Below are 15,871 nucleotides of genomic sequence, written 5' to 3' on the forward strand. Positions count from 1 at the left end.
TGTAATTAATTAGTTGTCACCATTGTAAATAGTGGCCATTTTAATGTGTGCTCCCCATAGGATAATGAAATAGAATCATCACATGCTTCATTAAAATCCTAATATAAAATTTTCTTGTGAACTTCTAGTTCTCACACTTTTACTAGAAGAAACATATTATAATAATGGTTGCCTTTCAGTTCTAGAACTTAGAAAGACTTTTTTCTTTATTCTAATAGTTTTTTATGGTTTTCAAATATTCTATCTTGAAAAGCATATATTATTTTTGTAATGCAAAAAACATCTTTAAATTTCTTAGAGAACTTTAAGAGAAATACAAATTATTTGTAATCTCATACACTAGTATAGGTAATTTCACTTTTACATATTCTCTTCTAGCTGGTTTTCTTTTCGAATATCATTGTACATAATTATAATCAACATGAATATTTAGTTTCATAGCTTAATTTTATTGAACATTTAAAAATAGTTTCATATTACATACGATTCATAGTTACCTTTTTATAGCTATACTAGAGGCCCAGTACATGAAATTCATGCACAAGTAGGTTCCCCAGGCCTGGGTTCCAACCCTCAGTGTCCTATTGTGATTGCTCTTGAGGGCATTATGGGGATTGAGAGTTTTTTAACCTTTCTCATTTGATTCCAATATGTAGCCAAGGTTGAAAACTATTGTAATCATTTCATCAAGAAATGTAAAAAAGAAATCTAATATGTAGGACAAGGTGACCAAGAGAAAGAACTAGAAAATACCTATCCTTTTTTTTTTTTCATAAAAACCTACATCTAATGGGAACAGGAAAATGGTCTTCTGACATAGCAGAAGTTTCCAGAATGTTTTATTACCTCCTCTCTCTTCATCATCTAAGGTCCAAGTGGTCCTTTTCAAACACCATGAGATACATTTTCCAAAATGTGGGGGAACAAGGTTTTTGAAAGCAAATCTTGAACATTGCTAACTAATAGGAAACAGAAGGGTGTTGGGAGAGAGAAACGGTTGCATTTTATACTTGGTTTTCTATAGGCACAAATTTTGCACTGGGCTGGGTTCATCATCCCTAGAAGGGTTTCCCACAGGGATTTTGCCATTCATGACTCGGTTTTATGCAGGTCAGTGTTCCCGTGAACTTATGTTCCCATAACCCACATCTCCCCAGATGCCAGAACAGAGAGCCAGATGCGTGGTTGGGGAGCAGGGAGCCAGCCTTGGCTGAAAACTTAGCCCCACCCAGGTGCCTTAGAGTTCACAGAGGGTTGTAAGCCTCTAGGAATCATGAGAAAGACATTGAATGTGGTGTTAACCTCACTGGAAAGGAAATTGACATCTTACAAAGCAGAAAGATGGCATTTTCTGCATTTTTGTGGCTTTAAAATAAGGAGAAAAAAATTCTAACTAAGCCCTGGCATCAATAGAGGCCAGCAAAAATATATTTCTTACTCATTTACTCTCACTAAGCCTACAAAGAAAATATTTTAAAGACTGAGAGTTTCTCTTGTGCTGTGAACAATCAAGTTTAGGTAGTAAACTAAAATTCCATAATAAGATGCATTTGGATGTGATGCAGTTGGTGACTGACTCCCATCTTCTACCCAGTCCTGTATTTAAACAAGATGATGGATTAAAGCCCTTGTTGGGATACAGGACAGCGTTGAGGGAGAGCAGCATTAAGCTGGGAGGAAACTCATCATCCTTGGGGGTGTTCCCAGTTCTATTTACGGTCAGTGCACCTTTATTTTTGTGCTTATTGTGACAGTATAAACCTGGTGGAAAAGTTTTGCACTAAAGTTTCATAATAAAAGAACCTATATTTGGCCCTGGACAAGTAGCTCAGTTGGTTAGAGCGTCAGCCCAATACCACCAAGGTTGAAGGTCAGGACACATTCAGGAATCAACCAATGAATGCATAAATAAGTGGAACAAAAAACTGGGTGGTTTGAAACATCAGAAATTTATTCCCTCACACTTCAAGAAATCAGGGTGTCCAAACGCAGAGTGCCTCCACAGTCTGTTCCTCCTGGGATCTCTGTGGGAGAAGCCATCAGGTGCCTCCCTCAGCTTCTGGTGGTTGACAGCCAGGCCCAGCGTTCTTGGCTTGGAGACCCATCAGTCCTTCCTCTTCTTCCATATTCTCTGTGCTCCTGTATCTTCTCCTTTTCTGTCTTACACGGGCACTTTCATTAGACTTAAGGCTCACTCTAATCTAGGATCTGACACCTTACCTTAATTATGTCAGCAAAGACCATTGTTCCAAATAAGGTCATATTCTGATACTCCAAGTAGACATGAACTTTGAGGCAATATTACTCAACCTACTTTACCAACGAAGAGGAAGAAATCATGAAGAGTCCCTGGAAGAACGTGATCTAACTTTGGGCATGGTTTTATAAGCTAAAAGGGTTATGTTGTGTCCGTGGTGGATTAAGCAAAATGGCTAGCTTCCATCAAGATCATCACTGAGTCAGAACCTACTGATAGAGTTAATCAGTGTACTCTTGTTTAGACGATGGCAAACCTGTCTGGAATGTACCCAGCCAGATGCACTCTTCCCCCGGCCCTCTCCTGATACGTTGCATGCCACTGTCAAACCCTGAATGCATCTAACACTGCATAATGCAAGGGCAAGGGCTTTGGATCCTCAAGAAACAGGATTTTTTTTTAATTTTTTAAATAAATCTTTATTGTTCATATTATTACAAATGTTCCTCTCCCCCCCCCCCCAATCCATTGCTCCCCTCCACCAGGTTCCCACCCCACCCTCTGCCCTTTCCCCACCCCCCATTGTCCTCATCCATAGGTGCACAGTTTATGTTCAGTCTCTTCCCACACCCCCCTCTCCCCTTTTCCCCGAGAATCATCAGTTCACTCCCCTTCCATACCTCTGATTCTATTATATTCAACAGTTAATATTGTTCATCAGGATTTTTTTTTTTAATTTCCTTGGTTTTTAGATTCACTTGTTGATAGTTACATATTTGTTGTTCCTAGTTTTTATCTTTATTTACTTTCTCTTCTGAAAGAACCCCCTTCAGCAATTCATATAATTCTGGTTTGGTGTTGATGAACTCCTTTAGCTTTTTTTTTTATTGGTGAAGCTCTTTATCTGGCTTTCGATTCTGAGTGATAGCTTTGCTGGGTAGATTATTTTTGGCTGTAAGTTTTTGCTATTCATCACCTTGAATATTTCTTGCCATTCCCGTCTGGCCTGCATGGTTTCTGTTGAGAAATCAGCTGACAGTCGTATAGGTGCTCCTTTATAAGTAACTACCTGCTTTGCTCTTGCTGCTTTTAATATTCTCTCTTTGTCTTTTGCTCTTGGAATTTTAATTATGATTTGTCTTGGTGTGGTCTTCTTTGGATTCCTTTTGTTTGGAGTTCTGTGCGCTTCCTGGACTTGTAAGTCTAATTCTTTCACCAGGTGGGGGAAGTTTTCTGTCACTATTTCTTTCAGTATGTTTTTGATATCTTGCTCTCTCTCATCTTCTGGGACCCCCATAATTCTGATGTTGGTTCGCTTGAAGTTCTCCCAGAGGTTTCCTACATTATCTTCAATTTTCTGGATTCTCTTGCCTTCTAGCTTCTGCGGAGGAGGGTCTTCTGGATCTTTATGTTCCAAATCTTTGACTTGATTCTTGCGATCTTCCATTCTGTTTTTAGGACTCTGCATAATATTTTTTATTTCAGACAATGTATTCTTTATTTCTTGTTGATTCCTTATTATTTCTAGTTGATCCCTTTTCATATCCTCATAGGTCTTATTGACCTTTTCTAGGAAATTCTTGAAAAACCTTATAAGCGTGGTTTTGAATTCTATATCCAGTCACTTTTTGTCCTCCATTTCTTTCGTTTGTGAACTATTTCCTTGTCTCGGCATTTTGGCAGCTTCCCTGAGTTGGTAGCCTTAAAAGTCTCTGTGTTCAGCTTGGATGGGGCGGAGTTTCAGGGTGGAGCCTACAGCCTTGGCTTCCGTCAGCCACGCCCTACGCAGTTCCTGAGTCTCAGTGTTCCTCAGGGTCCTTCGATACTCCCTGCAAGCACCTCTGAGAGAAAGGTGCCCTCGAGTTTCACCTGCTACCAAATAGTCTAGGTTCTCCCCCAATGAGCCTGAACTGGGGTTCAGTTCAGTTGGAAGTGGGATTGGAAGTGGGGTTCAGAGCAGTCTGGAGCTTTTGTCTCCTTCCCTCCTGGGCAATCCTGTAGCACAGCCAACTGTCCGTTCTCTGCGCGCGCCTCTGGGACCTCCTTTCACTGCTCCCCCGGGTTTCTGCCTTACAGTCCAGCTCCCTCTGTATAAGCCTGGGTCCCCAGGGTCTGGCCTAGAACTGGGGTTCAGAGCAGTAGGAACTGGGGATCAGCACAGTCCGGAGCTTTTGTCTCCTTCCTGCTAGGGCAGGGGTCCTCAAACTTTTTAAAGTGGGGGCCAGATCACGGTCCCTCAGAGAGCTGGAGGGCCGGACTATATGAACTACTAATTCCTACTGTAACACCTCGGCTGCGCTCACTGCCCAAAAAACCTGGCGGGCCGGATCAGACTCCTCTGCGGGCCGCATGTGGCCCGCGGGCCGTAGTTTGAAGACCCCTGCGCTAGGGCAATCTAGCAGCAGAGTCAACAGTCCATCCTGTGCACGCAATGTGCGGGCCTCCAGGGGCTCTGCCTTTCACAGCTCCCCTGATATTCCTCCTCACAGCCCAGGCTCCCTCTGTATGAGCCTGGGTCCCCAGGGTATGGCCTAGAACTGGGGTTCAGCACTGTCGGGTCTGGGGTTAGGCACAATCGGAGCTTTTATCTCCTTTCTGCTAGGGAATGCCAGCCAGGCACTCAGCCGCCCCCTCCTCTCCAGTTCTGTCCTCTCCGCACACGCAGCGTGTCTCCATACCTTAGGCTTTTACAGCTCCTCTGATATTCCTTCTGGTTTTCTCTTTCCTTCTCATTGTAGAATTTTCAGTCAGTCGACTTTCCTGTAGTTCTGGGTAATGTCCATTTTGTATTTTAGTTGTATTTTATTGAAATTGTTGTGTGCGGCTGCGGTTAGGTGTTTACCTGTGCAGCCATCTTGGATCCTCAAGAAACAGGAATTTAATAACATGCTCTGCAGTCCTGGCCGGTGGCTCCGTTGATTAGAGCAGCGTTTTTCAACGCTGTTCCGCGGCACACTAGTGTGCCGCGAGATGTTGCCTGGTGTGCCGTAGGTGCAGACAAGACAAGAATTTTATAATTTTTCACTATTTTGTTTACTTAATATTTCATAATAAAGTAATTATAAAATACTTTCTTTGTGTTTATTTGATTCCTATTCAAGAGAATTACTTTATATATAGTCAATATAGGCACAGAGTTAAATTTTTTAATATTTTCTAATGGTGGTGTGCCTCGTGATTTTTTTCATGAAACAAGTGTGCCTTTGCCCAAAAAAGGTTGAAAAACACTGGATTAGAGTATCATCCAGATACACCAAGTTGTGGGTTTAATCTCCAGTCAGGGAACATACAAGAATCAACTAATGAATGCATAAATAAGTGAAATAACAAATCTCTCTCTCTCTCTCTCTCTCTCTCTCTATATATATATATATATATATATATATATATATATATATATATTCTCTCTCTTTCTCTCTCTCTCTCTCTTTCCATCTCTCTCTTTTTCTCTCTCTACCTTTCCTCTTTCTCTCTCTAAAATCAATCAATAAATTTTAAAAATTAATAACATACTCTGCAACTTATTAACTACACTTACCACGTTTGTGGCTTCAAGTAAGGTATTTACCTTCTCTGTGCCTGTTTTGGCATCTAAAAACCTGGCATAATATCACCAACAACTTGTAGAGTTCCTGGAAGAAAACGAATGCTTTCAGAAGCTTCACCTAAGTGCCTGCCATAAATTTTCAGTGCGTGGTTGCTATTGTTATCATCATCACCATCATCATCATCATCATCATCATCATCATCATCACTATCAGGCCCTAGGAACTATGAGGAAGAGCTGGGAAAACCCATCTCTTCCATCACCACCACCACCTCCACTCTCAGCACACAATAAACTGAGTAAACACAGTAAATAATTTAATTAAATGACATATCAACCTCCTTTCATTAAGCACTGCTTCAGTGAATGGACCTCCGAAAGTCTTTCAGGACTTTCAACCCAACCTGGACAGCCCATGGCAAAGCACCTTTCAAGACTTAGCACATGACCACTGGGCAGAGCAAAGGCAGCAGAGAGCAGTGTTAGTCCACTGTATGTCAGCACTTAAAGAGGCTTAGACATATATTTGGAGGCTATATAACTCATCTCTCATGCATGATTTCTATTACTTTATTACCAAAGTAATATATGTTTATTGTAGACATTTTAGAAATGTAGCCAAGCAAAATAATAAAATTGCTTAATCCCAATAGATATATAGATTTTTTCTTTAATAATATATTGTGACCTAAAACCTATATGTCCATGTTGACCAATGTCACCCCAATAAGTTTAATAAATAAATAATTTTGCCCTAGCTGGTTTGGTTCAGTGGATAGAGAGTCAGCCTGTGGACTGAAGGGTCCCAGGTTCAATTCCAGTCAGGGGCACATGCCCAGCCTATGAGCTTGATCCCCAGTAGGGGGCATGCAAAAGGCAGCAAATCAATGATGCTCTCTCATCATTGATGTTTCTATCTCTTTCTTCCTCTCCCTTCCTCTCTAAAATCAATAAAAAATTGTTTTAAGCATTTTAAATAGTAATAATATATTGTGATATTTTCTCCAATCATTAGTCTTCAGCACCATTTTTTTATTTTCTATTTATTTTTTAGCAATTTTTTAAAATCTTAATTGTTGAAAGTATTACATTACCCCTTCCAGCCTGCCCCCACCCCCTACCCCAGGTCCTCACTACCCAATGTCTGCGTCCACAAGTTAAGGTCTGTGGTTGACTACCTCCCATCCATTCTGCCTCCCCTGCCTTTCCTCTGAGATTCCACTCTGTTCCATGTTCCCATGTCCCTGAATCCACTCCATTCATCAGTTTATTTGTTAATTAGATTCCACATATTCAACATCATATTTATAGCTTCCTAATATTCTATTATATAAACCTACCAATATTTACTTCACTCACCTCCCATTCCAAGCATTGTAATTTCTTTTCAATATTTTGTTGCTGAAAATAAAGCTTCAATGATAGGAGTTTCTTATTCATTTTATAAGTCCTTACTAATCTGGTTTATTATAACCCTACCCCCTTTTACAACCCTTGCTATTAACCCAAAAAGTTAATTTGTTTCAGAAAGAAAATAAAGTTAATTGGCTCAGTTTATGAGGAACTGATTTTATTACCAACCTGAAAATCTCTTTGAATTGGTTGTGTTATCTTAAGCAAGCTGTCTCTTGGGCTGCCAGTGTCCAGGAAAAGATAAATAGTCAGGGTTTTGGGGTCTGAGGGCTTACTTGCCTGCTGAGGGTGCGGGGCTGACAGGGTCATTGTCATGAGTTTCAAGTTCTATAGATAAAGAACAATTGGTTAAGTATCCATAGATTGTTTCCCTAACGCCAAACAACTGTGTTCTAAATGCTGGCTGTTCCAAAGAACTGGGCAAAGAGCAGGGGTGGGTCAACACAAATCCATCACCACTGAAGGAAAGACAGCATGTCTACATCTTCATCTTCTCTGTGGAGATCAGCGTAGGAAGGTATTCCAAGTCAAATGACATAAAATTGATGAGGTTGTAGAGAAAGGAGAAGAAAAAACATTGAGAAAAACAACTGGCTGACCTTATACTTGATTGGTTAGTCTGTGAGTTCCCCCCTATTGCTCTGGGAGACAAGTTCCGCACGGTGTTTTAAATTGCTGCTGGTGGCATTTAACTGGGAATTTTCTCTTGCAGCTGACACCGCCCTTGGAACTGATGATGTATACGATGAAAAAGGATGCCAGTGTGATGTATCTGTAGAAGACCTCACCCCACCACTTAAAACTGTCATTCGAGCTATCAGGTTGGTGGAAAACCTCTCACACAATGATTCCGAGACTTCACTTTTATTATTTGAATTACTATGCTGCTAAATTCTTTTCCCCGGCAGGTAAATCTCCTGGAATAATTGCCTGCTCTTTTCCTATTCATCCACATGCCTATTGAATTCTGAAACATTTTTTTCTTAGCACAAAACTCTACTGTGTTCAACATAAAGTATGCTACAAAAGGTGGGCAGGATTTGAAAAGTCATGGCATGCCAGTGAGATTACAAGAGAATTGGCCTGTCTTGTGACTTGGTTGCTTTTGAAAGACATTTAGTGTATAGATGCAGTTGGATTGGAATTTTAAAATTATTTTTATGATTTGATGTTCCAATCCATGTTCTGTACTTTGTGTCAAAGAAAAAAAAACCCTCTAGGTTATTTCAAAACAGGTTGTATTCTAAAAATGGGAACCCTACAGTATTCTGCAGTTGCTCGTATCCTGTGAAACGTAACGGTTAAAAGCAGATCTTAAAATGCTCCCTCAACCGATGGCAGAAAGGTAAACGAGGACCCAGAGCAACTTATTTCTGGGATCCACTCCCGACAGAAAATTCAGAATCTGGACCAAATGAACTGCCTCATGCTCAGCCTGCCCATTTTAATCCCTTCAGGAGAATTGGTGTCCATCCGGAAATGCTGAGCGACTATACTGCAAAGAAATACCGCTGATCTTTTTGGCTCTCTTTGGCTTCTTACCCGAAAGCCAGAGGAAAATGTAACAATTTAGTTCTTCGGATACTTGGTCTAACCTCAAATCAGTATGATTTATTATCTATTGTACCTCTGTTTTGAGTGGGTCATTTAGCTTCACATTAGACATTGCTTTATGTCATGGTTGGAAGTCATCGGGAGAGCAGAGATGAGTTATAAAGATTTTTGGTAAATATTTATGGGGGCAAACACAGTCATGGTATGATGAAATGTGTGCCCTAAAAAAGATGCTTAGACCTGACCTGGAACAGCAGTCTGAAAAGAAACGAAGTCCAGTGACTTCCCAGTGAATCTCCAAGCAGCAATCCTAGGAGTGGGGGGAACAACCCTCTTGTGTGCCCTGGATGACGCACATTATGCTTCTTGCCTCACCATCATTGGAGTAGCACTCCCTGTCTCTCGCAAAGTATCCAGGTTTGGCCAATTATATGATCGCCCTTAGATGATCATATAAGGGAACAGAGAAGCCTGGGATAATAGTTAATCGCAGTAGAATGATGCCTGAGGCCTTGAGTTAAAGGGATAAAAAGGACCTAGAACTGCACTCCCAATATGGTAGCCACAGGCCACAGGAGGCTATTTAAATTAATTAAAATTAAATAAAATGGCCAAAACCGGTTTGGCTCAGTGGTAGAGCATCGGGCTGCAGACTGAAAGGACCCAGGTTTGATTCCAGTCAAGGGCATGTACCTGGGTTTTGGGCACATCCCCAGTAGGGGGTGTGCAAAAGGCAGCTGGTCGATGTTTCTCTCTCATCGACATTTCTAGCTCTCTATCTCTTTCCCTTCCTCTCTGTAAAAAAATCAATAAAATATATACTTTTTTTAAAATTAAATAAAATGTATTTTGCTAATAAAAGTTAAAACTCAGTTCATTGGTAGCAGTACCTATATTTAGATGGCAAGTGGCCACTGTATTGAGCAGAGAAGATATAGTACATTTCCATCATAGCAGAAAGTTCCATTGGACATTGCTGATCTAGAAGTCACCATGAAATTCTTTACATTCATTCATCATATCTATCAAAGACCCTAAAACAGCAATTGTCAACCAATGTGCCACAAGAATTTTTAAAACATGCAATCCCTGATTATTCAGGTACACTGACCTCTTTTTCCCTTAGATTGTCAAAGTTTTTAAAAATGACAACAGCCACCCTAGCAGGTTTGGCTCAGTGGATAGAGTGTCAGCCTGCAGACTGAAGGGTCCCAGGTTCGATTCCGGTAAAGGGCACGTGCCAGAGGCAGTCAGTCAATGATTCGGTCTCATCATTGATGTTTCATCTCTCTCCCCTCTCCCTTCCTCTCTGAAATCAATAAAAATATTTTTTAAATGACAACAGCCAACACAGTAGCCATCCAGTATGAATGCCCTGTCTTGAACCATAAATACATAGGTCATATATATAATAGAATTGCATCTTATTAGTCATATCAATAAGGGTGCAGCTGATTAGTTAATTCTTGGTACCAGAAATCCTTATATGCAAGTATGGGCACCTGATTTTTTTTTTTTTTTTTTTACAAAGTCACTTTGAAGCAAAAAGAGTAAATAATTACTATTATTATTATCATTATTGTTATCATTATTACTTTTTTGTAATTCAATCAATATTATACTTTTTTGTCAGATCAGCAAAACATGTGTTTTGGTGTGCCACAGAATTCTAGTAATTAGTTTGTGTGCCTTGAGATGAAAAAGGTTGAAAATCGCTGCCCTAAAGCAAAGGGGGGACAATTCATCCACAGATTAGTCTTATTCCCAGCAAGTAAAGTAAAATCTTATCTAATGGGAGCAGATTACGTTTCCTAAAAGTCAGACTTAATACCGTGTGTGTCATTTCCCAAGACCTGCAGAAACTTTCTACGTTTGCCTCACAAATTATAAAAAGAATCGTGAGCAGCAAGAAAGAAAATGAAATAGGTTTGTTCTGCCAGCTAAGCAGTTTAGGATTAATTCCTTTTACCTTCCTCTAGAAACCTGACTGATTTTTGTAAAGTCCTCTGCAGAATTCCCTTCTTTTCAGAATTCTTTCTTGGTTTTTATTTTTAACAGAACTTCACCACTTACATGTGGATTTTGGAAGCTTTCTGGTTGCTGCTTCATGACACTTGAGGGGGAATGTTTTTCTCCCCCATATTCTGATTCTGATTAGTGCTTTTTTGTTTTGTTTTATTATGCGTTTATTAAACATTTTATTTTAGCAGTTTTGAAATATACATTATTTTTCCACAGTTATAAAATTGGTTGTTTTACAATTTGATTTGATTTAAGTACAACCGAATTAGTCACTTTGACAAACTCATCTTTTTTTTATTTTATATTGTTGACACTATTGCAGATAATGTGGTGTTTTTCTCACTTCTAAGTTGCATTTAAAATTGTTGGGTTCTCAATGGACACAAAACTCTGGGGAGGGAGGGGATGTGTGGGAGGGAGGGAGGGGGTAAAAAAAAAATCAATAAAATATATTAAAAAAAAAAAAAAATTGTTGGGTTCTGCCCTAGCTGGTTTGGCTCAGTGGATAGAGTGTCAGCCTGAGGACTGAAGGGTCCCAGGTTTGATTTCGATCAAAGGCACACGCCAGGTTGAAGGCTTGATCCCCAAGAGGGGAAGTGCAGGAGGCAGTTGATTAATGAGTCTCTCTCATCATGATATTTCTATCTCTCTCTCCCTCTCCCTTCCTTTCTGAAATCAATAAAAATATATTTTAAAAATAAAAAGTAAAATAAAATTGTTGGGTTCTATATAAAAACATAATAGCTACACTCAAGAGTTTATAATCTTTGACTCATGATAGTACTTAATTTCTAAAACTACATAATTTAAAAAACCAACCAATACAATTAGAATTTCTGAAAAGGATCTTGCAAGTATATATATCCCTAAACCATATTCAAAGTATCCTTTTTCTGAGTTTAATTTCATAAATAATAAAATGAACACCAGTTGCCTAGAATGCTTTTTGTCAGGACATACTCACCTCTTGCAGCATACGTGGAATAATATTTTATTTATATACTACCAATTACAAGTGTGAACTATCTATTATTCATCTGTAAAATAGTGGCTTTGTTTTGGCATTCTCCTTGTTATTTTTGGTTGTTTGATTATTGAATGTAACTACTTGAACATGACTTTGTCTTCCAGTAGCTTTTACAATAACAATAGTTTTTCTTGAAGTCAAATTAAAATTAAAATGTGTAACAGAAAATATGTATTCCACTGCAAGGATGACAGCAGGGAAAATAATCTCATTACCTTCCCAAAGAACAAAGTAGGAATTCTTTAAAAATATTTATTAGCCCTAGCCGATTTGGCTCAGTGGAAAGAGCGTTGGCCTGTGGACTGAAGGACCAGGTTCGATTCCACTCAAGGGCACATGGTTGTGGGCTCCAAGGTGGGGGGTGTACAGGAGACAGCCAATCAATGATTCTCATCACTGATGTTTCTATCTCTGTCTCCCTCTCCCTCCCTCTCTGAAATTAATGAAAATATATTTTAGCCAAACCAGTTTGGCTCAGTGGATAGAGCGTTGGCCTGCGGACTGAAAGGTCCCAGGTTCAATTCTGGTCAAGGGCATGTACCCTGGTTGTGGGCACATTCCCAGTAGGAGGTGTGCAAGAGGCAGCTGATCGATGATTCTCTCATCGATGTTTCTCTCTATCCCTCTCTCTTCCCTTCTGTAAAAAAATCAATAAAATATATTTTTAAATATATATATATATATATATATATATATATATATATATATATACACACACCCTGTTTCCCCAAATATAAGACAGTGTCTTATATTAATTTTTTCTCCCAAAGTTGCGCTAGGTCTTATTTTCAGGGGATGTTTTATCTTTCCATGCGCTAGGTCTTATTTTCGGAGGATATCTTATTTTCGGGGAAACACGGATATATATATATATGTGTGTGTGTGTGTGTGTGTGTGTGTGTGTGTATTTCAAAAAAGTATTTATTAAGCATCTCCCATTTTCTAGTGGATTTTTTTTAAGATTTTTGTTGTTGTTAGAGAGGAGGGCAGAGGTAAAGAAAAACATCAATGTGAGGGTGAGCCATCGATAGGCTGCCTCCTGCAGGCCTCCTACCAGGGATTGAACCCATAACACGGCATGTGCCCTAACTGGGAATCGAACCAGCAACCTTTTGTTGCATGGACAACACCCAACCAACTGAGCCACACCAGCCAGGGCATATTTTTGAGAGCGAAGATTCTCAGGTAATGAGATGATTTAAGACCACTCTCAACTTGTCTGGATTCTATTACCCAAATGCATTTTAAGACATTTTTCAAAGAATGACATCATGTTTTATAGTACTGAGCAATGGCTATTCTTAGACATTTCCAAAATGTGTATTAAAAGACAAAAGAATATGAGTTTTATGTAGTTTCTCCAAAATTACCACAGATTATTCTCAAAATATTAGTTACTGGAAATGTGTTTTCAAACTCATTGCTGGGAGTGAAGACTGTACTTATTTTTAACAAAAGTTTTCTATCTTGCTGATGGTCTAATTCAAACAATGTTAAGTGTCTTTTTTCCACTCAGAAATTAATTTATAAATAGAAAGATGAAATTAGCAGGGAAGTAAACAGATTGACAAGCAAATTGATAAACTCTTGAACATTCTACACACTCACTTTGCACTGTGTCGTGGATATTTATTTGTTAGGGTTGCCATAACAAAATACCACAGAGTGTGTGGCTTAACCAGCAGGAGCTTATGTTCCCACAATTCTGGAGGCTCAAAGTCCAAGATCCAGGGGGTCAGCGGGGTTACTTTCTTCTGAGGCCTCTCTTTTTGGCATCCAGATGGCTGTCTTCGCACGGTGTCCTCACATGGTCTTCCCTTCATGCACCCGCTTATCTGTGCCCAAATTTCCCCCCTCTTATAATAACATCAGTCCGATTGGACTAGGGCCAACTCTAACAACTTCATTTTAACTTAATCTTCTCTCTAAAGCTACTATCTCCAAATATAGTCACATTCTAAGGTACTGAGGGTCAGGGATTTAACATACAAACTTGGGGGAAGTGGGGCTACCCAATTCAGTCCATAACTCATGGCAAGATGCCTGTTTTTGTATAATTGAAAAATATTTTCTCAGGCACAATATCAAACTTTTCAGGTTAAAAATAAGCTCATTAATTACCCGGGTATGTTCCTTCACAGTATTAAACATCTGACTATTTGGGTCTATCTGAATGGGCTGACTGATTTACCTTTCAAGTGTGCACTTAGCATTGTGTAAATCTACACTAATATATGAGTAAGATGCAAATTGATCATACCTTTGTGATGCCCACCAGCCAATCAGAGTGAGTATGCAAATTAATCCAACAAAGATATGCAGTCGCTGAGCAGCTGGGTTTGGGATGCTTGCATCATTAGCATGGTGATGATACAGGTGTTCCACACCACCTCAGGCGCTCTGGGCCTCTTGGCAGCATGGGAAGGCGGAACAGCAGCTCCGACTGGAGCAAAGGCAGTGTCAGCAGCCAGGGGAAGGAAGGCCCATTCTTGAACGAATCTTCATGCATCAGACCTCTAATATTATATAAGTGTGAATTTTGGCAAAATTCCACACAAAAATTAACATCTGTTTGAATAAATTTTAAGTCATGTTCAATACAATTCTATATTTGTAAAAGGGTGGCAGAATAATATTTTTTAAATGCAAAAGAAATTTTTGTATTTGTTTTCCTGTACCAAACTGGCTAACTTCTCAGATATGCACACCATGGCAACATACAAGCACTGTGTCAAGGATTAGGCAACTGGAGAAAGAGCTTTGTCTGTTAAAACATTGCAATGCAAAGCTTACCTGCTTCTTTCCAGTATTTTTTTTATAGAATTACTACATATCAGATCAAAACTGCATTTAAGAACTTCAAGAACAATTGTTCTGCCCTAGTGGGTTTGGCTCTGCAGATAGAGCATCAGCCTGTGGACTGAAAGGTCCTAGGTTCGATTCCAGTCAAGGTCACATGCCTGGGTTGCAGGATCGATCCCCCATGTGGGGCATGCAATAGGCAGTCAATCAATGATTCTCTCCTATCTTTGATGTTTCTTTCTCTCTCTCTCTCTCCCTTCCTCTCTGATGTCAATAAAAATATCTTTAAAAAAAAAAAAAAGAACAATTGTTCTCTCGTCCACTTGTTTTATTGTGTGTGTGTGTTGCTATTGTTTTTTATATTTTTTATTGATTTCAGAGAGAGAGGAAGAGAGATAGAAACATCAATGATGAGCGAGATTCATTGATCTGCTGCCTCCTACACACACACCCACTGCAGATTGAGCCTGAAACCAAGCATGTGCCCTGATTGGAAATCAAACTATGACCTCATGGTTCATGGGTCAATAGCTGTGTGTGTGTGTGTGTGTGTGTGTGTGTGTGTGTGTGTGTGATTTGTTTTTCAGGTTGTATATCTTTGGGGGGAAATAATGTATCTGTTATCTAGTATCTCTGCATCTTTGTCAATACTTGGTATTATTAGATTTTCATTTTAATCATTCCAGCAAGTCTGTTGTGGTATGTTATTATGATTTAATTTTGCTTTTTTGAGTTTTGAAATATGTTTTTATTTTATGAATGAAGAGTCTGATTAAAAATCCAAGAGGCATTTTTCCAAGATAGAAACAAAAGGGAGTAAAGAGATACCATATAGGCAGACTACCTGGATGCTCAGAGATTACCTACAATTTCTTCCTGAAACACTATTAAAAACTTGGGGCAATGTACGTCTACAGACATTAAAAAACAATGCCACATAAATGGAAGTTGTAAAAGTCAGACAATTTCCTGACTGTTGCTTAAGAGTTATTATTGCTCCTTTGCCTTCCATATTCTTTTTATTTATTTGTTTATCTTTATTGTTGAAAGTATTGCAGATGACTCCTTTTATTCCCCCATTGGTCCCCTTCTGCCCCGTCCCCAGGCCTTCACTGCAATATTTTCTTTCTTTTTTTTTAAATATATTTTATTGATTTTTCACAGAGAGGAAGAGAGGGATAGAGTTAGAAACATCGATAAGAGAGAATCATCCATCAGCTGCCTCCTGCACACCCCCTACTGTGCCCACAACCAGGGTATATGCCCTTGACCAGAATCGAACCTGGGACCTTTCAGTCCACAGGCAGAC

The 15,871-nt window shown here is 39.3% G+C and overlaps 1 protein-coding gene across 4 annotated transcripts in view; it reads left to right on the top strand.

Annotated features, from left to right (window-relative positions):
- The window catches only part of KCNQ5 (potassium voltage-gated channel subfamily Q member 5), a 497,952-nt gene that overhangs the window by 461,381 nt on the left and 20,700 nt on the right, over window positions 1-15,871 (top strand). For all 4 annotated transcript variants that reach the window (XM_084889231.1, XM_084889228.1, XM_084889229.1 and 1 more), the window contains one exon: window positions 7,870-7,978. In XM_084889231.1, the coding sequence (XP_084745357.1) occupies window positions 7,870-7,978 (109 nt within the window). The remainder of the gene's footprint in view (window positions 1-7,869; window positions 7,979-15,871) is intronic.

The sequence above is a fragment of the Pipistrellus hanaki genome (assembly GCF_964339955.1).
Source record: "Pipistrellus hanaki genome assembly, chromosome: 7".
In the NCBI taxonomy this organism is placed as follows: Eukaryota; Metazoa; Chordata; class Mammalia; order Chiroptera; family Vespertilionidae; genus Pipistrellus; species Pipistrellus hanaki.